The 22,753-nt window shown below is 42.3% G+C and overlaps 1 protein-coding gene across 2 annotated transcripts in view; it reads right to left on the reverse strand.

The window, feature by feature from the left end:
- Nucleotides 1–22,753, reverse strand: part of OSMR (oncostatin M receptor) — an 86,637-nt gene that overhangs the window by 50,967 nt on the left and 12,917 nt on the right. Inside the window, exons 1-4 of one of the 2 annotated variants that reach the window (XM_077462826.1) lie at nt 9,887–10,163; nt 5,421–5,517; nt 4,201–4,370; nt 2,072–2,246 (exon numbers count right to left, since the gene is read on the reverse strand). In XM_077462826.1, the coding sequence (XP_077318952.1) occupies nt 2,072–2,246; nt 4,201–4,370; nt 5,421–5,517; nt 9,887–9,961 (517 nt within the window). In that variant the 5' untranslated portion in view covers nt 9,962–10,163. Of the gene's footprint in view, nt 1–2,071; nt 2,247–4,200; nt 4,371–5,420; nt 5,518–9,886; nt 10,164–22,753 lie in introns of those variants that run through there. The other variant, XM_077462827.1, reaches the window with a different exon arrangement.

The raw sequence follows: 22,753 nt of genomic DNA on the forward strand, positions 1-22,753 counted from the left end.
CAAGAAAGGACTTTGCTCGCTTTGGAAACTGCATCTTGGCATTGCATCTTATTACCGAGCTTGTGATCTACCAAAACCCCCAGATCCTTCTCCACAATGGAATAAATGGTTCTGTAAATTTGGGCTATATTTGCACTATACACCAGTGGTCCTGGATGTTCATCCTGACATTTTTGGCAATGATTTGCTCTGCCTGCTGTCCCGAAATAACTAATATTCTTATTTTTGGGACATGTTAGAGAATAGGACACGTGGATAACTTCTGTTTAGGTCTCATTCACACTAGGCCAGTGATTCTCAACCAGGGTTCCTCCAGAGGTTGCTAGGGGTTCCTTCAGCATTGGGCCATTTCTGCCTCTCGGATAAGTTCCCACTGACACCATTGATCTTTTTAGCTATCTGTAAGGAGGTAATTCTTCCCAATGACCACAGGTATAAGGACCATTCTTCCCACTGACCATCGCACTAATGTATCATGAGTTGTAGAACCATTCAAGGGTTCCTCTGGGTTGAAAAGGTTGAGAAAGGCTGCACAAGGTGTTTATTCCCAGTGTATGAGACTTTAGGATTTTGGTGCAGGCGGAAGGCACAAGTGCACCATCTACCCCTGCTGCTGGCAGTATGCCGGACCATACACTGAGACAATGTACTAACATTTAGGGCATTATGTGTTAAGGGATGAATAGCTGGAACACTTGCTTATGCACATTCTTCCCTGGGTGCATACTGCCCTGACTGTTTGTACCACTTGGTGTACTGTCCAGCCCCATCCAGCCACAGCAGCTTCCAGACTCTCCCAGAGTTGTACAGGCTGCCAGCAGCGGGGCTGTAAGCTGCATCAGTGACTTCTGCTGGCACCTAAACGCAGCATTCTAATGCACTGGGGATAAGCCCCCGTTGTGCATGAGGCTGAGGCTTTAGGAGGGCTTTACTGCTTTGTGCATTGTTTTGGTTGGGGGGCTTTTTGATTGCTTTAGTCCCTTCTCACCAAATTCTGTATGGTTATACAGTCTTTTTAACCACTTGCGGATCACTCATCCTACTGCGGCAGGTGGTGCCAGATTGCGTATCTAGTATGTGATCTGACCCTTCTGTGTCTGGGGTGTGTGCGCGTGCTGCCGATGGCCCGATCCCGCTGTAATCATCTAGCAGTGGGTACCGTCGACTCAATGCCCACCAATTAGACAGTAAACAGGCAGAACGGCAATCTGTCTATGTACACAAGACAGCTTGTTCTGTCAGAGGGGAAGGTATTGATCCTGTGTTCCTGCAAAGCAGGAACATGGATTAATGCCTTCCCCTATTCAGATCACCTCCCCCACAGTGAGAACGCACAGGTGAGGCTCACAGTTAACCCTTTGATCGCCCCTGATGTCAACCTCGTCCCAGCCAGTGTCATTAGTACAGTGACAGTGCATATCTCTTAGCACTAATCGCTGTATTAGTGTCACTTTTCCCCAAAAAGTGTCAAGTGACAGTTAGCTGTCCCATTTGTCTGCCGCAATATCACAGTCCCGCTATAAGTCACAGATCGCCGCCATTAATAGTAAAAAAAATAATAATAAAAAAAAAAAAAAATATCACATAGTTTGTAGACTCTATAACTTTTGTGCAAAACAATCTATATATGCTTATTGGATTATTTTTTTACCAAAAATATGTAGCAAAACACATAATGGCCTAAATTGATGAAAATAAATTCGATTTTTTACGTTCTTTTATTGGATAGGTTTTATAACAGAAAGTAAAAAATATTGTTTTTTTTGTTTTTGTTTTTTAAAGTGTCGCTCTTTTTTTGTCTATAGCCCGAAACATAAAAACCACAGGGGTGATCAAAAACCCAAAAAGAAAATTTTATTTGTGGGAAAAAGGACAAATATTTTATTTGGGTGTAGCATTGCACAACCGTGCAATTGTCAGTTGGCCAGAAAATGGCCTGGTCATGGAGGGGTTAAATCTTCCTGAGGTCACGTGGTTAAGACCATCCTATGTGTGATCCCTGTTGGTCCTGTGTGGCCTCAAGTGGTGACACATGATTAAGTGATATCAGTACATACAAGTCTGCACTCACCATGATGGGTCTTCCACAGGCTCCAAACACTCCATTGCTCTTCAGAGGGAAAAGTGTTCCATAATAAGGCGCTACGAATGCGGAAAGAATGGGAGTCACATTCTAAAGGCAGCTCAGAATCCCACTTCCAGATGAAGTGCTTATCACTTCCAGAGAGACTTGTGTTGTAATATTCCTGGAACAAAAGAATAAATTAGTAACAGAGATTTAAAGTGGACCTGTCCCTGTATCATAACTCCCAACTGTCCCTGATTTCGAGAGACTGTCCCTGATTAGGAGCAAAGTCCCTCTGTCCCTCTTTCCTCCTCATTTGTCCCTCATTTTCATCTGATCTATATAGTTGTATATGAAATTGACTTTTTATCCATAAAAAAGTGTTTTCAGTGCTAAACCTTTCATCTGATTTCTAAATTGCTGCATTTGTAAATTCCAAAAGCCAATATAAAGGAATAGTAGTGGTAAAAAAAAAGCTTGTGGGTTTAACCAATCTTTGTTTTTTTTTTTGTCCAATTTTCCTTTAAGGGGGCGTAGCAAGGGGCGTGTCCTATACCTGCATAATTTTGCTGATTGGTGTCCCTCATTCCCATCTCAAAAAGTTGGGAGGTGTGATGTACTACAGAATATTTTGCAAAGCAGCGAAGTACTGCCTGAGCTGTTTTATTAGTTTGGACGCTTTTTCAAGGTTTTACATTCCCATTTCCAATTATTCTTAAAGATTTTAGCTGCCTACAAACTATAATGCCGCGTACACACGACCGAACTTTCCGTCAGAAAAGGTCAGACGGAATCATTCTGTTGGATATTCCGATCGTGTGTGGGCTTCATCTGACTTTTTTCTTCAAAAATTCAGACGGACCTAGAAATAGAACATGACGGAATCAATTTCTATCGGGAAAACCGTTCGTCTGTATGCTGGTCCGATTGACCAATATACGACGTAAGGGCAGCTATTGGCTACTGGCTACTGAACTTCCTTTTTCTAGTCCAGTCGTACGTCATCACGTTCAAAATGGACAGACTTTGGTCCGTACGTGTGCAGGCACGTCCGTTCGGTCAGAAGTCCATCGGGAAGACCGTTGGATCCTTTCTGCCCGAAAGTCCACTCATGTGTAGGCGGCATAAGGAATACCTGGAGTTTTCTATACAAAATTGCAATACACAGAATACTATTATAATTGAAAATGTTACTTTTTTGGAGGTTTTAGTAATCACAGCCATCTTCATCTTAACGTTACAAGGCCATTTTTGGAGCAATGAATTACAAAACGACTTGTGTAGCAATTATATATGTCACATGAACATTGCTCCTGAGAGCGGACTTCTTCTTTACACATACATTGGGCAGCACAGTGGTGTAGTGGTTAGCACTTTCACCTAGCAGCAATAGGGTCGCTGGTTCAAATCCCGATCACGACACCATCTGCCTGGAGTTTGCATGTTCTCCCTGTGCCTGCATGGGTTTCCTCCGGGTACTCCACTTTCCTCCCACACTCCTAAGCCTTTGTACACACGGTCAGACATTCTGACAACCAAATCCGTCAGATTTTATCCGAAACTGTTGCATACACACAGTCGGACAAAGTTGTCAGAAAATCCGATCGTACTTAACGCGATGACGTTATTTCGTTAGGACGGGACTACGTTCAGGCTAGTAGCCAATAGCTTTGGTCTAGGAATCTCTACACATGATCGGACAAAGTCCAATCGGATCATGTTGTCGGAAAATTTTATAGCCCAGCTGGAAAATTTGGTCCGATGGAGCCCACACACTGTCGGATTATCCGACAACACGGTCCTATCGGACATTGTCCATTGGAATGTCCGACCGTGTGTACAAGGGCAAAGATATGCTGGTAGGTTAATTAGAACTTGTCTAAAAAAAAATTGGCCTTAATATGTGTGTATGACAATGTTGTATGTGTTTGTAAGCGTGTCAGGACCTTACGGGGTAAAGGACCACGCAAAGCCGCAGATGGACTCTGGTGGCAAGAAAGCGCCCTGAGGCGAATCAGTTCACATAGGTAGTGCTATACAAGTCACTCACTCCATTCATTCATTCATTCATTCATACACAGAATGCCTACATCCAACTGTCTGAATAACAGCAGTATATAATCCATTGTACTTACATCATGAATGATGTTATTTTTTATGGATCGCGCCACTTGGATGTGAAAAATAAAGTTCAAGCCAGAAGAATAGACTCTGTCACCGAAGTCCCATTCTACGACCAAGCGTTGCTGCTGGTGGAGGTCAGGGTACACCTTCAGATTTAGAGGGGGAGAAGATTCCTGGGGCTCTACAACATGAAAGAAAGTGGTAAGAATGGCAGAATACATTGGGGTTTACTTACTGCCAATATGTACTGTCAGTATTTCCCAGAACAAAAGGGGTGGGGGGGACCAAGAAATATGGGGCCAGGTTAATAAAAAAAAAAAAAAAAAAAACACACTGTGCCTAAATGTCACAAGCATTACACAAATCAGTTCAGTCCATTGCATCATGATGTGCACTGTGTTGTCAAAAATATTAGAACACCTTCGCACACACGCACATGAACTTTAATGTTATCCCAGTCTTATTTCCCAATAAACACGGTTGGAAATTAAGGAAAAGTCTGGAAAAAGTCCGATCGGATTATGTTGTGGGAAAAGCCGATCGTGTGTGGGCTCTATTGGACTTTTTTCTGTCGGAATTTCCAACTGAAAAAGTTTGAGAGCTGGATCTAAAATTTTCCGACAACAAAATCCAATCAGACTTTTTCCAATCATGTGTAGTGAATTCCGACACACAAAGTGCCACGCATGCTCAGAAAAAATGTGGAGACGAAAGCTATTGGCTACTGGCCTCTATGTAGCCCCGTCATAAGTGTATAACGTCCCCTCGTTCCGAACGATCGGATTTTGTGCGACCGTGTGTATGCAAGACAAATTTAGACAAAAATCCGTCTGAAAAAATAAGACGGATTTTGTGGTTGGAATGTCCGACCGTGTGTATGGGGCATTAGTCTGTAGTGTTCAATATTGAGTTGGCCCACCCTTTGCAGCTATAACAGCTTCAACTCTTCTGGGAAGGCTGTCCACAAGGTTTAGGAGTGTGTCTATGGGGAGGTTTGACCATTCTTCCAGAAGAGCATTAGTGAGGTCAGGCACTGATGTTGGCTGAGAAGGCCTGGCTCGCAATTTCTGCTCTAATTCATCTCAAATGTGTTCTATTGGGTTGAGGTTAGGTGTGCAGGCCAGTCAAGTTGCTTCAAGTTCATGTGTGTATAAAGGCATGTGTCCCAATACTTTTGACAATATAGTGTATATGACCAGCAGAGAGGTGCTTCTATGCCTCTAAATTATACCTTGGCAGCTCTTTATTGCCAGCTGAAGAATTATGAAAATTACAAAGTTATTGCCATGAAGCCCAGCAGAATGGTCCATTGATTGAGAAGAAGTGGCCTGGAATAAAGAAAACGTAGTTAACTTCAAGGGAAATCACCAAATGAATGACAACTTGATTTATTATTATTATTATTATTATTAGTAGTAGTAGTAGTAGTAGTAGTAGCTGTTCTAGTAGTATTTTGTTATTGTTATAATTGTTTTTTCATATGTCTGAGATTGCATATGTACTTATTTCTTTTCAACCTTCTTTGCTTGTCAGTTCATTTAAAGCTGAAAGCAAAGATAAAGGGTACACATTACTGCAGCTCTGTAATGAGCAAATCATCATTAAAGCTGAATTCCAGGTATGGCGATTTTTACATAGTTACATTAGACGAATGTAAGTACGTATGTTTCATATATGTGGGATCCTCGTGGAGGCTGCAAATCACTGCAACACAGTATCACAGGTACTCAACACAGAGGGTTGCTTGATAGGGCACAGACACCATTCAGAGAACATTTTGCATTCTCACAATGAAAAATAACAAACATATCATACTTACCTCCACTGTGCAGCTCATTTTGCACAGGGTGGCCCTGAACCTGCTCTTCTGGGGTCCCTCGGTGGCTCTCGTGGCTCCTCCCAGCATTAGATAACACCCTAGGAGAAGTGCTCTCCCGAGGGGGTGACCTTGCGGGCGTGCTCCCGACTCATTCATTCTGTGTCCATAGAAGCCAAATGTATGAATCGGCCCCACCCCCTGGTGCCCGGGTCATTGGATTTGATTGACAGCAGCGGGAGCCAATGGCTGCGCTGCTATCAATACATCCAATCTGGACCCAAGACACCGGCTTTTGCTGGTGTGCTTGTCCCCGGGATGAGATAGAGGGGGTACAGGCATGGGCGTCCACAGGTAGGGGCAAGGGGGGTCAAGTGCCCCCCCCCTGGAATCAGGGATGAGATCTTAAATTCAACACAGTTCCATCCCTATCGGGGTGCAGGCAGCCCACACCCATGTGCAACCCGCCAGTGGGGTGACACCATCAAGGTTCTGCCAAGCCCCCCTATCAGTGTAGCGTGACTGCAGGCTCTTTTCCGTGCTCAGTCCAGCAGAGAACTCGGCAGCGGTGCTATCAGGTTTACCCCGGTCACCCCCTCCTTTCTCCTGTCAGGGAGAAGAGACGACGGCTCTCACCAGGTTCCTCGCCCAGCTTCCTGCCCGCTCTGTTCCTTCCCTATTGGCAATAACTGTTCCTGCCCGCTCTGTTCCTTCCCTATTGGCCATAACTGAGGGACAATCAAAAGAGACTAGGAGAGGAGAGAATCATAGGACATGTAGTCCCAAAGATTGGTGGCCCCATTTTCCACAGGGAGGAGGATACAGCTTGATCGAGAGATTGAGAGACTGTAGCCTGAGAAAAAAGCTGAGGGAGAGGGTGCTACAGGAAAAAGAACAAGGATTGTGCTGGGCAGAAGCCAGAGAGAGAGAGAGCCACGCTGCCCAGCGCCACCAGAGAGAGAACTACACTGCCCCATGCCACCAGAGCGAGCCATGCTGTCCAGCACCACCAGAGAGAAAGACTGAGTCACTGCCAGGGTACATACATGCTACACTACTGACCAGAGTCGCCCCCGTGGCGCGTGAGCGATCTTCCAGCCGGATGGATCACTGGTGTTGTTTCGCTGGGTCTGGTAAGAGGGCCTGTTGGCTATTATCCATTACCTATCCTAGGGATTGTACTAAGTCTGCAGTCTCTGACCATGATAATCTGATAATGACATTGTCGAAAAGGGGCGGCGCATGGGTGACCCTAAAATTATGCCCCCCCTTGAAAAAAGTTCTGCGGACGCCCATGGGTACAGGTAAGAAAAACGGGGCTCGGGGGGGCTGCAGCATACCAGGAGGTTTTTCAGCTCAGTGCATAGAATGCATTGAGGTGAAAAACCTCAAAGGTTTACAATCCCTTAAGTCAGTGGTCATCAACGCCTGTCCTCGGGCTCACTAACAGGCCAGGTTTTATGTATTACCTTGGGGAGATGCGGACTAGAATAATGCAATCACTGAGCAGCAAAGGATATCACCTATGATGTATTTCAGTTATCTTGCAAACCAGTTTTAGTGTATCAATCCCAGTTTCTCTTTAAGATATTAGCCACACTACCTCACTGTCCATATGGAAACATCATAATCTAACGCACTTGAAGGCTTTTATTCAAAATAATATATTTGACTCCTCTGATTTACAATTAAAATACAACCTTGCTCCTACAGATCAAGTAATGTTTTGGAGGATAAAACAATTCTACCAAAAAAACTACTCCCTGACCCTTCACAACCCCCCCCCCTCTCAATTTGAGCAGATTTGTATTTCCACTCCAAGAGCGAAAGGATTAATATCCAAAATCTATAAAAACCTGAGTGACTTCGATATGCCTGTGAAATCACACCCCATGCTCAAATGGGAATCAGACATAAACACTTCATTCTCTCCTGAACAATGGGACACCATTTTTGAGAACTTACACAAATCCACCAAAACTACCACGATCAGAGAATCCGCCACTAAACTGCTCTATAGGTGGTATCTTACCCCCTCCAAACTCAATTCTTTTTACCCTTCAACATCCCCACTTTGTTTCAGAGGTTGCCCCCCTACATGGGACATCTTCTGCTTCACATCTTCTGGGATTGCCCCCTCCTTAACCGGTTCCCGACCAGCGCACGACGATGTACGTCGACAGAATGGCACGGGCAGGCATATTGGCGTACAGGTACGTCCAATCTTCAATGCCGCCCTGCACTCCCGCGCTGGTCGGGACCCCCGTGAGTCCGGTCGCGGGACCCGCGGACTCGCCCGCCGCGGGAATACCCGCGATCGTCTCACGGGACGGCTGAATGGAGGAAATGCCGTGTAAACAGCATTTCTCCATTCTGCCTAGCAACTAGTGACGCTGATCTCTGCTCCATGTGATTGGAGCAGAGATCAGTGTTCACTAAATGAAAGCCCAACCCCTCACAGTTAGTAACACACCCCTAGGCACACTTAACCCCTTCACTGCCACCCACTGCCAGTGTCATTTACACAGGAATCACTGCATTTATATAGCAGTGATTAGTGTATAAATGACAATGGTCCCAAAAATGTGTCAAAAATGTCCGATGGGTCCCCCACAATGTCGCAGTCACAATAAAAATCGCTGATCGCCGCCATTACTAGTAAAAAAAAAAAATAATAAAAAATTATTAATAAAAATGCTATAAAACTATCCCTATTTTGTAAATGCTATAACTTTTGCGCAAACCAATCAATAATCGCTTATTGCGATTTTTTTTTACCAAAAATATGTAGAAGAATACGTATCGGCCTAAACTGAGGGAAAAAAATGTTTTTTTATATATTTTTGGATATTTATTATAAGAAAAAGTAAAAAATAATGCGTTTTTTTCAAAATTGTCGCTCTATTTTTGTTTATAGCGCAAAAAATAAAAACCGCAGGGGTGATCAAATACCACCAAAAGAAAGCTCTATTTGTGGGAAAAAAAGGACGTCAATTTTGTTTGGGAGCCACGTCACACGACCGCGCAATTGTCAGTTAAAGCGACGCAGTGCCGAATCGCAAAAAGTGGTCTGGTCTTTGACCAGCAAAATGGTCCGGTCTGTAAGTGGTTAAGGATATTTGGCACAATGCCAAGCTGTTGACTGAGCGTATCTCGGGTAGATCAATCCCTCTAACCCCCCAGATAAACGGTCGTTATGGGAAGCTTCATTGCAGAGGTAATATCATCACTGTCATTTTTGTTTTTTCTTTCTCTCTCAAGCATTTACACAAACCATTTCCTACCAATACCTTTGTGACTCCTTCTCTAATCTGTGATTTCCGACACTAGAAATGTTATCAAATAAGCAATATTGAATTATCAATGTATATCTTTACTTACACTATTCATTCTACTGTCAATTTTTTGTACTTTGACCTTATTCATAATAAAAACCGGTTGTAAACAAAAAAGATATTAGCCACACAGGGGGTGTGTTTTCATTGATACAGCTCTGACTCATAGACTTGCATTGTGCAAAGGAGTAATAAGCATAAGAGTGGGTGTGTAATGTGTAAATATGGGCTGCCCCCATTAATTAGAATTCAAAACTATACATACTATACATAGAAATAAAGCAAGGCATTAAAGTTGGTGTGTATGTGTATGTGTATATATATATATATATATATATATATATATATATATATATATATATATATATATATATATATATATATACACCAACTTTAATGCCTCGCTATATTTATATATATATATATAGAGAGAGAGAGAGAGCGCATAGCATTTAAAGTGGAGTTCCAGCCTGGGGAAAAAAAAAAAACTAAAAGTCAGCAGCTACAAAAACTGTAACTGTTGACATTTAATATAAGGACACTTACCTGTCCAGGAAGCCTGCAATGTCGGCACCCCAAGCTGATTCGTCGTCCATTGACTTTGGGTGCCGGCGTCGGCATTGCAAGTAAGGGAAATCAACAGTAAAGCCTTTCATCCTCAAACAATGTCAATTGTTTGAGACCGAGTTTTCTTTTTGCCTGGAACTCCACTTTAAAAATATAAGCTGCAATTTTTTCATCTTTTTTAAGTTATGCTATGTGAACGGGGACATATAACAAATATAAAGAAGGGAAGGAGGTGTTATTCCACTCAGGCTGCAAAGGTTGAAATACACGTTAAGGCTGAGATAGTTTCTTGTCCTATAACATTTCTCCCCCTGTTCGTCACACTGTCATTTGTCAATAAAGAACTCATTGTTGTAGTCTGACATGCCCACTCCAAGACTCTGCAACTGAATGCTGGGCAGATTGTTGCTGAAGTTAACTCCTTCATTGCTTAGGATACATATTTGGGTATGACCAATTCATCTGCTGCATGGTTGTTTCTGTCGCATACATAGGTGTGTGCAGCCTATGGCATTAGGGTGTGCACCCGAGGCTCAAACACATATGCATGTGTGTGCATTTGTACTATATATATATATATATATATATATATATATATATATATATATATATATACTGACGGTGTCAGTAGAGCAGAGATTGATGTCAGTAAGGCAGTGGCTGGTGTCAGTAGTTTTCATTTTAAATATTTTATTTTGTATTATTTTTTACAATTTTATGTCTTTTATTATTTTATTTATTTTTTTGCAATGTTTTTTTATTGGCGAAATATTAGGCGTCTAAACAAGGGGATTCTGTACCACACAGGGTGACTAGGCACACCCTGTGCGCAAGCCTGACACTTTTATTGAGCCAAGACTTCCTCTTCTTTAATTAAACTGTATAAAAATGTATTAGATCATTGTTTTTCTGATAAGTGATTCTAGAAAAGTACATTTACAAATCTACTGTACGGAACAATGTTTGGAAATGAATCATTCTTCCTTATGTACCTTTCACCACTTCTATCTGACAGTATCGCGCTTAAGCCTCAAACACATGATCGGACTTTCGGCAGGGAATTGTGCGATGACAGACTGTCATCACACTGTCAATTTGTTATTTTTGCCCAACTTTCCGCCAACAAATGTTGGATATCAGGCTAGTAGATTTTCCTATTGTGTGTACACAAGTCCATCACACAAAAGTCCAAAGCACAAACACACATGCTCGGAATCAATGCTCACCAAACACGACATTAGCAGAAGGCGCTCAAAGGGTGGCGCTCAAGAGCTGAAATTCCATGTGGTACATCACTACGTTTGTGTTTTTGTTGGCCTGACAATTGTGCACCGTTTGTATGCAAGACAAGTTCACGGCACATGGCATTCGGACAAAAGTCTGGCGCTTTGTCTGCGGAAAATCCAATCGTGTGTTAAATCCGATCGTGTGTGGCTTAAGGCTCAATGCACACTAGCGTATTTTTAAGTTCCTAGTAGCTAGCATTTTTAGCATTTAGAATTTTTTTTCTGCTCCTAGAATCTAAATAGTGTTATCCTATGTGTCCATGCACACTACTTTAGGCTATTAGAGTTTTTTGAGCTTCAGCGTCTAGGAGCAGAAAAAAAAAATTTTTGTAGAGTATTTGGCAACGTTTTTCCATCAGAAATGCTACTAAACACTGCTAATAAGTGTTTTTTTGAGCTTTTTTTCTCTCTTTTTTTTTTTTATTTTTTAAAAAGGACTGCAAAAATGCTAATAAAATGCTAACACTCCTAAATGCTCCTAAAACACTACCATAAATAGCTATTACCAGCATTTATTATCCAGCATTTTTCCAGTGTTTTTTTTAAGATGAAAAATATAAAATAATAATAATAAATAATAAATGCTGGTAATAGCTATTTATTCTAAAGTCAAAAAAATTTTCATTTTGTAGAAAGTAGGATAAATCTCTTGTAAGATGTTTTTGCCTTCTTGCTATTTAGAATTCCTGTTCTGTAGACACAACAGAAGGTAAGAGGAAATTTCTTCAAAGCGAAGGGAAATCCCTCCTAGACAGTTTTCACTGGAACAAATTTTTTCCATGGGATGGGATTTTCCCTCACTTTCAGTCCCAAACTCAATAGTCCCCAGATAGGACATCAAGAGTAATAAAAACTTGAAAACATGTAAAACTTTAGCTAATCTGCAGACAAAGTTCAAGTCCTATTTAAAGTAGTTGTAAAGACTAAAGTTTTTTTTTACAATCATTCTTTTTTTGTTACCATCATGCATTAAGATATGAAAAATCTTTTAGGTGTAGCGCCCTATCCCCCAATACCTACCTGAGCCCATTCTCGATCCAGCGCTGTGCCCGAGAGCAGAGGTGCTGCTCTCTCTCTTCACCCTCACTGGATTCAGAGAGAGAAACAGGAGCCATTGGATGGAGCGACTGAGCCTACACAAGTGCACTCGGAAGTCAGCATCGCCGGTGGGGGACCCCAGAAGAGGACGTTTGGGGCTACACTGTGCAAAACCATTGCATAGAGCAGGTAAGTATAATATGTTTGTTAGAAGACATGTGCAATTCGCTTCGGTCTGAATACAAATTCAGACAAATTTTTGGTTATTCAGCGATTCAGATATATTGCTATTTGTTAAAATTTGTTTTGTTTATTCACTTTCTAACAAATTCCAAATTTTCAGAATGATTCGAATTTGGATCTGTCGAAAAATGATCAATTTGAATTCTGACCCTGAAGGGCCTGGTATGGACTTTTCCCCACAATTTTCTATTGCCAGTGTTTTGTTAGGTGTAGCGACCCGTCAGAATTTGTAATGGAAGTGACGTTCTGTCGCCGCCATCTTGCTACACCCCGCACTTGTCAACAGTAAGGATACAATAAGAAAGCGACAAGCGGACATCTTGTTACACCCACCGGAGTCATGCATTTCACACTTATTTTTTCCAGTAAACTCTGCTTATATACAATATGTCCAGTAAAGTCTGCTCCTGTGAAATTCAGGATCAGTGACACTGTTTTGATGTTGAACTTTTAAAAGCAGCGGCAAGCCTGCTGATCTCTCAGGTTTGCTAAACTAACAGAACATCGTTGCTTTCAAAAATCAACATCAAAACAGACTGACTGAATTCTAAATCTTGTATTTCACAATATAAGCAAGTCTGCAGTGGATGTAACAAGATGTCTGCTTGCTGCCTTGTCAATGTATCCTTACTATGGATGAGTGTGGGGTGTATCAAGATGGCAGTGACGGAACGTCACTTCCATTACAAATTCCGACAGGTCGCCATATCTGACGAAACACCATTGTTTTCTTTACATTTCAGCTGTCAGTGGGGAAGCCCGCTGACAGCTAATGACTCATCGGTTGTTAAGGAAGTGGCGGCCCATGGGGGTTAAAGTGGTTGTAAACCCTTTTTTGGGACTTCTACCTATAGGTAAGCCTTGAATAAAGCTTACCTATAGGTAGTGGAAATATCTCCTAAACGTGCGCCGTTTAGGAGATATTTCACATAGTCTGCCGATAAAGTGAACGGCGCATGCGTGAGGAAGAAACAAAACTCCGTGACGTTTCTTCCCTAGCGTGTGCCATTACTGTGCGCATGTGCGGGCGTGCCTTCATGCGGCTCCGGCGATTTACAGAGCCGGAGTCTGTGGCCCGGAAGGAAGAGGGGCTTGAAGATGGACGCTGCCTACACAGGGGACATCGCTGGATTCTTTTGCAGGTAAGCGTCACATAATGGGCTAGTATGCGATGCATACTAGTCCATTTTGCTTTTAATTTGCAGGTTATACAGGGAACAAAAAAGGAAGTAAAACCCATCAGGGTTTACTTCCTCTTTAACAACCAGCTATTCTTCACACAGAATTTGAATCGATTGATTCTTTTTCGACTGATCTGAATTAGAATCATTCCAAAAATTTTGAATTCATTAGAAAATGAAAAAACGAAACAAAATTTAACACAAAGGAAACTAAATTTAACGAATTCCAAAGCAAAACTAAATTAGTAACATAACGAATATATAGATAAAGATAAAATAGATAGAAAAAAAAGAAAAAAGAAAGATCCTTTACAATCCCTTTAATGGTATGGTAAACCAGCAAACCTATTTTTAATGAAAACAATAAGCACAGGATGCGTATTTGAGACTATATTTCAGTATGTACTGGGCTTTCTATATGAAACCCTTTTTAAAAAAAAACAAAACATTTTCCATATGATCTAGCACAGGAAGGTAGGTAACTATGTACATTTTCCCCATCTTTTAATAGAAATGCTGAGTTAATACCAGGCTTACTAGTGGTGAGATTTGGTAAAGGGCACTGTGCCAATTGCTCAGAGCAAAAGAATTCATGTATTGTGATTAACAGGTTTGCTTAGAGAAAAATAGCTGCACTTGTGGCCATTGCATTTACTTTTACAGCTGTAGAATAGAGCTGACACTAGAAAAAAAATATCAACTTCCTTAGCAAATAAAAGAACAATATATAAATAGCAAACCCTTCATTTAAGAGTGACCTTAAACTGTTACCCACAACGGTAAAATCTGTGTATATACATTAAAGCATGCTTGTTATACTCACTGTGGAACCTAAGGGGTTAATCCTCCACACTGTGTAAAAAGGCTGTCTGATCCTGTCTTCTCTGATCCCCCCCTTCTTTTACTGTTCCCATCCATCGCTAATAGTACAGAGCCTTGGGGGTACTCTGTACATGCTCAGTTTGGTGTGTATCGCTAGAGATTTTTATTTTAGTTCTTGGAAGGTGCATGTGATCAGCACTGGGCCAATCAGTACTGTCCAGACAGAGGGTCAAGGGGCATGCAGCCTCATAGGACAGTCAGAAGAGAATGAAAGCTCCTTCTATAAGCTTTAACCAGTGCTTGGCTGGACACTGATAGAACTCACAAGCCTGTTATATATTGCTGATGAGAAAAGGTATTTACTAGTTTATATTTAGTAAAATAATTGCATTTCCATGTTCTGTGTACTGTGGGAGATCAGATATAGTGAATGCAGGGACCGGGGTTTAGTAACACTTTAAAAGAAATGGAGATACATCACTAGGAGAAAAAGCCAATTTTTGAAGCTCATCCCACCATTAATTAGGTGCACTTGGCTTCTCGGCTGGCTAACCCCCTTTATTTTCTACCATTGTCATAATAAATGACCCCTAAATATACCCATCTTAGAAAAATGCAAATAAAGCACAGAAAAAAAAAGATGTATTTTAAAATGTTTACTTAAAGGGGTTGTAAAGGTAAATGTTTTTTCACCTTAATGCATTCTATGCATTAAGGTGAAAAAACATCTGACAGTGCCTGCGCCCCGAGCCCCCCCGTTTTACTTACCTCACCCCTCGAAAGTCCCGCGCTCATCCCCCGACGTCCTTTCCACCGTTCAGCCTGGCCGCTGATTGGCTGGAGTGGATGGATGGAAAGCAGCGCAGCCATTGGCTCGCGCTGCTGTCAATCACATCCACTGACGCGTATCGCTGGGGGCGGGGCCATGTGATACAGCGAGCGGCCATAGCCGCCGGCTGTATCACGGGAGCGCGCCCGCAGATGCTTCTCACCATGCGAGGGAGCTCGCATGAACGTGAGAAGCACTTGCGGGAGGAAGCCGAGACAGCCACCGAGGGACCCCAGAAGGGCAGGTTCGGGGCCACTCTGTGCAAAACTAGCTGCACAGTGGAGGTAAGTATAACATGTTTGTTATTTAAAAAAAAATAAAAAATCACTTTACAATCCCTTTAATTTTATTCACTTATGCCGCGTACACACGATCAGAATTTTGGTAGGAAAAAGCTCTGATGGTTTTCCTGATGAAATTCCGAGCTGTCTTGCATACACATCGTCACACCAAATTCCGACCATCAAGAACGTGGTGATGTACAACACATACGATGGTACTAGAAAGGAAGTTCAATACCCAGTAGCCAATAGCTTTCATTTCCTAGTTGAATCTGAGCATGCATGAGTTATTGCACATTGGAATTGCATACACACGATCGGAATTTCCATCTGAAAAATTGAGAACATGCTCTCAAATATTTGCTGGCGATAATTCCACCAGTTAAATTCCGATGGAGCATACACACGATCATGTAGGGGACACTACAGTCTGGAATGGGTCTCACTGGATGGAGGCACATTAATGGAATGGCGGCTGGTGCGATCCTGAGAAGATGTGGGTCCAGCTGAATCTGGACTCATTTGGTCACAGTCTCTATCCTACACCACTACTTTTACACCAGATTGCAGAAGGCAGAATCTGCTCTCAAGAGAGGTGGAAGGCATATCACTCCATATTGGACTGATTGAGGTGCAACTGGAATTAAAGAATGAGGTCAGAAAACACAGCGATGAGATTACTTTGTGGACTGGACACATTTGCTCCCTAACCACTTAAGCCCCAGACCAATTTGCAGCCAAAGGACCAGGCCCCTTTTTGCGATTCGGCACTGCGTCGCTTTAACTGACAATTGTGCGGTTGTGCGAAGTAGAGAATATTTTTGGTAAAAAAAGTAGTAGAATAAATAGAAGTAGTAGAATATTTTTGGTAAAAAAAATGCAATTAGCGATTATTGATTGGTTTGCACAAAAGTTATAGTGTCTACAAAATAGGGGATCGTTTTATAGCATTTTATTAATATATTTTTTTTACTAGTAATGGCGGCGATCAGCGTTTTTCATTGTGACTGTGACATTATGACGGACACATCGGACATTTTTGACACATTTTTGGGACCATTGTCATTTATACAGCAATCAGTGCCATTTAAATGCACTGATTCCTGTGTACATGACACTGGCAGTGAAGGAGTTAACCCCTCCCCGCCCCCTAGTGGTTATGTGTGTGTGTGTGTGTTTTTTTTTTTTTTTTACTGTTGGGGGACGTGGCTTGGCATGTGATGTCACTGATCATCCCTATAACAGGGAACAGGCGATCGGTGACAGCCACAGTAGGAAGCACGGGGAGAGGTTTGTTTACACAGACCTCTCCTCGTTCTTCAGCTCTGTGACCCGATCGTGGGACACCAGCGGCGATCGGGTCCGCAGGTCCTGCAGCCATGGTCATGGAGCTCAGGACCAGGTCACGAGCGCGCTTGCGACCCACGGCTGGGCACTTAAAGAGCCACGTACAGGTACGTGATTGTGCCCAGCCGTGCCATTGTGCCGACATATATGTGCAGGAGGCGGTCCTTAAGCGGATAAAGATAAAGCACTGCATAAACTGTTGGCACTATATAAATTGTGTATTATAATAATAATAAAGATGGCCTAGGCTATAAGAAGATTGCCAAGACCCTGAAACTGAGCTGCAGCACAGTGCCACCCTAGGAAAGGAAGTGTATACTGCCAGAATAGCCCAAAAAATACAGGCGAAAAGAAGAAACCAAAACGAATGCAGACACTACATATAAGGATTTGGTTCTAAAGAGACATTGCTGTGCTAAAAAATGTATATCATAGTGTAATGTGCCAGCATGAATGTATGACATATATAAAAGTGCCATGTGCAAATGTGCTTTTCATTTAACAGATATAAACAATCTGTGCAACATATAACAAGAATTTAAAAATAGATGTCCTACTGTCCCTGGGGAATGTCAGGTGACGAAACACGTAGGGATGTAGATACTTTGAGTTGGTTTATATTCCAACAGAAAGCACCGTGGTGCAGTTCTGTAAATCTCCCTGAACTACATCTAAGGACTAGTAAACTGTAATATATTTTATTTTTGTTCTTGTCTTTAGCTACACTTTAACGCATAAGCTGAGGAACACATGTGCCGTGTAAGTTTAGGACAATCAGAAATTGATACGAATCAGAACAGGGGAAGATTGGGGTATCTTTATAAAAGTATACTGATTATATATTATAAACAGAATATTTCATGTGATGCTTTTTTTTTTGGAAGAAACAAACAAATTAGACAAATTTCCTACAAAAAATCTGAACATGTTAAACGTTTGAACTTTTGTCCACTGCCTCCATGATGCAAGTTTTTTTAAACTCAGATTAAATAAATTACATGTTATATAAAGCTTACCCTGCCCTAAATAATACCTTCTAAAGACACATCTGGAAATCTGCAGTGAAACCTGTAATTTCTGTTTTATTTTGAAGCCTGTAGAGATCTTTCTTAGGCTGCTACAAAATCCTTTGACTAAAGAGGAACAATATATGGCAGTGTTGTATCCTGCCAATTATACCATTCACTATATCCAACATGCCACCCATCTCTACCCATACCTCTGAAGGGGCAGGGTGTAATGATAGCATCTAAGTCTATATTTACAGCACCGGTAGGAAGAGACACATTATTTTTAATATTAAAAGTGAAAGAATTATATAGAATTACAGTAAAGCAAAAGAACTGAGATGTAACAAGGACTGATGTAAAAAAATAGAAAAAACAGGAAAAAAGGAACAAAACTAGAATAATTCCTGATCAACCAATCAGATTCCTTGCTTAATTTTAAAAAATAAACTTAAAGCAGAGTTTCTCCCAAAAATTGAACTTCCACTTTAAGTGTAGGTGACCCCCTGACATGCCACATTTAGCATGTAATTTTTTTAGGGGGAGGAACGGGTACCCTGTATTTATGGGCACCCAGCTCCCACTTCCTCCCTAGCGCCGGAAAGAAGATCCTCTCCCTCTTCCCTCCCTGTAATCTTCTGGGACACGTCAAAGGTCCCAGAAGATTGCACGGTCAATCACAGAGCACAGCGTTGCTTACGCAGTGCGCACGTGCAGTGCACGCCCACCTGTGAGGCCACAACAGGGCACCCACAGTAACAATGCCGGAGCTGCGGAGAGGAGGGGGCGAGGAGCAGGGCTTTTTGTGCCCACATTGCTGGATCGTGGGACAGGTGAGTGTCTGATTATTAAAAGTCAGCAGCTACACTTTTTGTAGCTGCTGACTTTTAAATGGGTGGAATTCCACTTTAAAGTGATATTAAAGGTATATATATATTTTTTTAAATACCAAACTTGTTATATTTATCTACTCTGTGCAGTGGTTTTGCACAGAGCAGCCTCAATCCTTTTCTTCTCATGTCCCCTGCCGTCACTCCTGCCCCCCCACCACAAGTGCCCCCATAGCAAGCAGGTTGCTATGGGGGCACCTGAGCAGCCTCACTCCTGAGCGGCTGCTCTGAGTGTTTATTCACACACAGAACATGGCTCGACCCGGCCTTATTGGCTCATTGGCTGTGTTTGACAGTAGCAGGAGCTAATGGGTTCTGCTGCCTCAGCCAATGAGAAGATGAGACAGATGGGGCTCAGGTAAGTATTAATGGGGGGCTGTGGATGGCTACTGAACACAGAAAGTTTTTTACCTTCATGCATGAAGGTAAAAAACCTTGAGCCTTTACACCCACTTTAATTTACTGGTATAAGCAAGAAGCCTAATTTTGCTTTAGTGTTCAGTCCAATGGAGGGGATACAAGACCATGATCACCATTGTGAAGACTTAAAAGGTATTAGACCCCTTTCACACTGAGGGGCTTTGCAGGTGCTATAGCATTAAAAATAGCGACTGCAAAGTGCCCTGAAACAACGGCTCCATTCAGTCCAGCGTGAAAACCCGAGGGCTTTCATACTGGAGAAGTGCGCTGGCAGGGTGTCAGAAAAAGTCCTGCCAACAGCTTCTTTGAAATCAATGGGCAGCGCCAGCAAAGTGCGGCTGTAGCAACACTTTGCGGGTGGTTTTAACCCTTTTTTGGCGGCTAGTGGGGGTTAAAAGCGACCCGCTAGCAGCTGAATAGCGCTGCAAAAACGACGGTAAAGTGCCGCTATTTTTTGTTTTACCACCGATGCCCGGGTGGTTCAGTGTGAAAGGGCTCTTAAAGTCGAAATAAAGATAACACTATTCTTATTTTCTGTGGACAGAGAAGGAAGGGTTACACCCCCTTTTTTTTTGCCACCTTCACTCCTGTCCAAAGCCACAACAGGAAGTGAAAGGAAATCCCTCCAAAGTGATAGAAATCTCTGGTAGTCATCAGGGTCGCTAGAACTAGTGTCCCTATTGGAAGATTCCATTTCTATTTTTGTTCTGGTGACCAGAATCTGGTCGGCCTCTGGGTGTCATCACTCCGGCACACACTCAAGAATTCATCTCATAATTGACAAAACTGTACACTGACATAATATTTATTATCTGCATGAAAAAAAAAAACCTTTCTGATTTTTACCTAAAATTCCACTTTAAAGTTTGGGATTTTTGGTGATAACAGTTCCCAGGATAAATAAAGATGGTGAATCTCATTATTGGGGACTCAGAGGGCAATACATCATTTTGCCCCTACCTCTTGCCACAGCTGGGGCATGCTCTCTGTAGTTAGTCCCACCCTTCTTCATGCTTTAGCTTCTATTCCCCACATGTATTGTATTGTGAGCTAGTCACACTATGATTTTTTTTTCCTTTCTGATGTTCATCTGTTATAATCTGCATAAGTTTTGGATTAAAAAGGATTTTATGATCTGCCAGATGCATTTGAATCGAGTCACTGTCACCAGTCACTGTCTGATAATTTTACTGAGACAGTAAGTTAACCACTTAAACCCCGGACCATTTTGCTTGCCAAAGACCAGAGCACTTTTTGCGATTCGGCGTCGCTTTAACTGACAATTGCGTGGCTCCCAAACAAAATTGATGTCTTTTTTTCCCACAAATAGAGCTTCCTTTTGGTGGTATTTTATCACCCCTGTGGTTTTTATTGTTTGCGCTACAAACAAAAAAAGAGCGTCAATTTTGAAAAAAACGCATTATTTTTTACATTTTGCTATAATAAATATCCCCCAAAAATATATAAAAACTTTTTTTCCCCTTGGTTTAGGCCGATACGTATTCTTCTACATATTTTTGGTAAAAAAAAAAAATCGCAATAAGCGTATATTGCTTGGTTTGCACAAAAGTTACAGAGTTTACAATGGGGGATAGTTTTATGGCATTTTTATTAATAATATTTTTTTACTAGTAATAGCGGCGATCAGCAATTTTTATCATGACTGTGACATTATGGCGGACACTGCGGACATTTTTGACACATTTGTGGGACCATTGTCATTTATACAGCAATCAGTGCTATACAAATGCACAGATTCCTGTGTAAATGACACTGGCAGTGAAGGGGTTAACCCCTAGGGGACAGTGTAGGGGTTAAGTATGTCCTGGGAAATGATTCTAACTGTGGGGGGGCGTGGCGACGTGTGACGAGTCACTGATCTCTGCTCTGATCTCAGGGAGCAGAGATCTGTGACACTGTCACTAGGCAGAACGGGAGATGCTTGTTTACATTAGCATCTCCCTGTTCTTCCTCTCTGTGAAATGATTGTGGGTATCCCTGTTACCCGACTCATGGAGCTTGGCGCGGGCACGTAAGCATGCCCGCAGGCCACATCTTAAACGTACAGGTACGTTAGTTTGCCTGTACGAGCCCTTCTGCCGATGTATATCGATGTGAGGCTGTTGGCAAGCAGTTAATGCAATCTTGGCACAACTGGATCAGTTATAGAGATCACACTTGCAGAGTTTAGTTTGGAGAGGCAGAACAGATCATCCCATCCAGACAGGATAGTGGCTCACTGGTTAGCATTGAAAAGTGTAGGGTTGGGTGTTTGTGTTCAGTTCTAGAACCAATGCCTGACCCAGATTGAGCCAATCAGATGTGCAGTATCTACCTTAATTTTATATTTTGAGGGTTTAAATAATCCACAAAATTGTGTCGTTGTGTAATGAAATCAGATGTGACTAGGGTTGCCACCTGTCCGGAATTCACTCAGACAGTTCGGGTTTTGAATCATGTGTCCGGGTTTCAGTCCACCTGAAACCCGGACACAATAGTCAGACAGAAATGTAGCTCAGAACAGTGCCTGATAGGAGGGTGAGGGGGTACTATTCAAGCCACATTACTATTCTCTTTGGAGCACCCAAAGGTTTCCCAGGTCTTTTACAATCCTATAGAGTATGCTAGAAAAAAAACATTTTTCTGTGCACTGCTAAAGTGTTTTGGTTTGGCTTGAAGAAAAAGTGGCAACCCTAGATGCCGATTTTACTTAAAGTGGTTGTAAATCTAAAACAAAGACACCATAGTAATGTGCCCACATCTCCCAATTGAATCCCCTATTTTGCCTTACAATTCTTGCTCCCTGAACCGGTATGGACCCTGTAAACATCAGATGTGGGTGGGTGGGTCTCAATGCTGAAACTCGGGAGTCGGAGTGGTGACTTTACAGGACTCTCCTCCCATCTCTAAACTCCTCCCGGCAAGCAGAGCTGTGCGACCGAGCCTCACACATGGACATAGGAAAGTGAACGCATGGCAATCCCCATGTGCATGCAAGTCGCTACCTGGTGCCTGTGTGTAGGAGGAGGTGATCTGCTGCTGGAATGCTGGAAAAACTTACCCCCCCCCCCCCCCCCCCCGCTCTCAGGCATGTGCATGAGAGAAATAAATAAATATAAACCGCTGAATACCTTTTCTTATCAGCAGTATATAGCAGTCTTGTTACTTCTATCAGTGTCTGGTTAAAGCTTGTAGGAGGAGTTATTCTCCCATGATTGTCCTATGAGGATGCAGGACCCCTGACTCTCTGTCTGGATAGTGCTGATTGGCCCTGTGCTGATCACATGCACTCTCCTAAGAAAAAAAACAAACCTTTAGCAATACACACCACACTGAGCATGTGCAGCCTGTCCCCAAGGCTCTGTACTATCAGCAGATGGTTTGGGGACAGTGGAAGAAGGGGAAGATAAGAGAAGCCAGGATCAAACAGCCTTTTTACACAACGTAGAGGATTAACCCCTTAGGTTCCACACTGAGTATAACAAGCATGATTTACTGCATA

The sequence above is a fragment of the Lithobates pipiens genome, unplaced genomic scaffold (genome assembly GCF_037356315.1).
Source record: "Lithobates pipiens isolate NorthernLeopardFrog02 unplaced genomic scaffold, aLitPip1_a1.2 Scaffold_3, whole genome shotgun sequence".
In the NCBI taxonomy this organism is placed as follows: domain Eukaryota; kingdom Metazoa; phylum Chordata; class Amphibia; order Anura; family Ranidae; genus Lithobates; species Lithobates pipiens.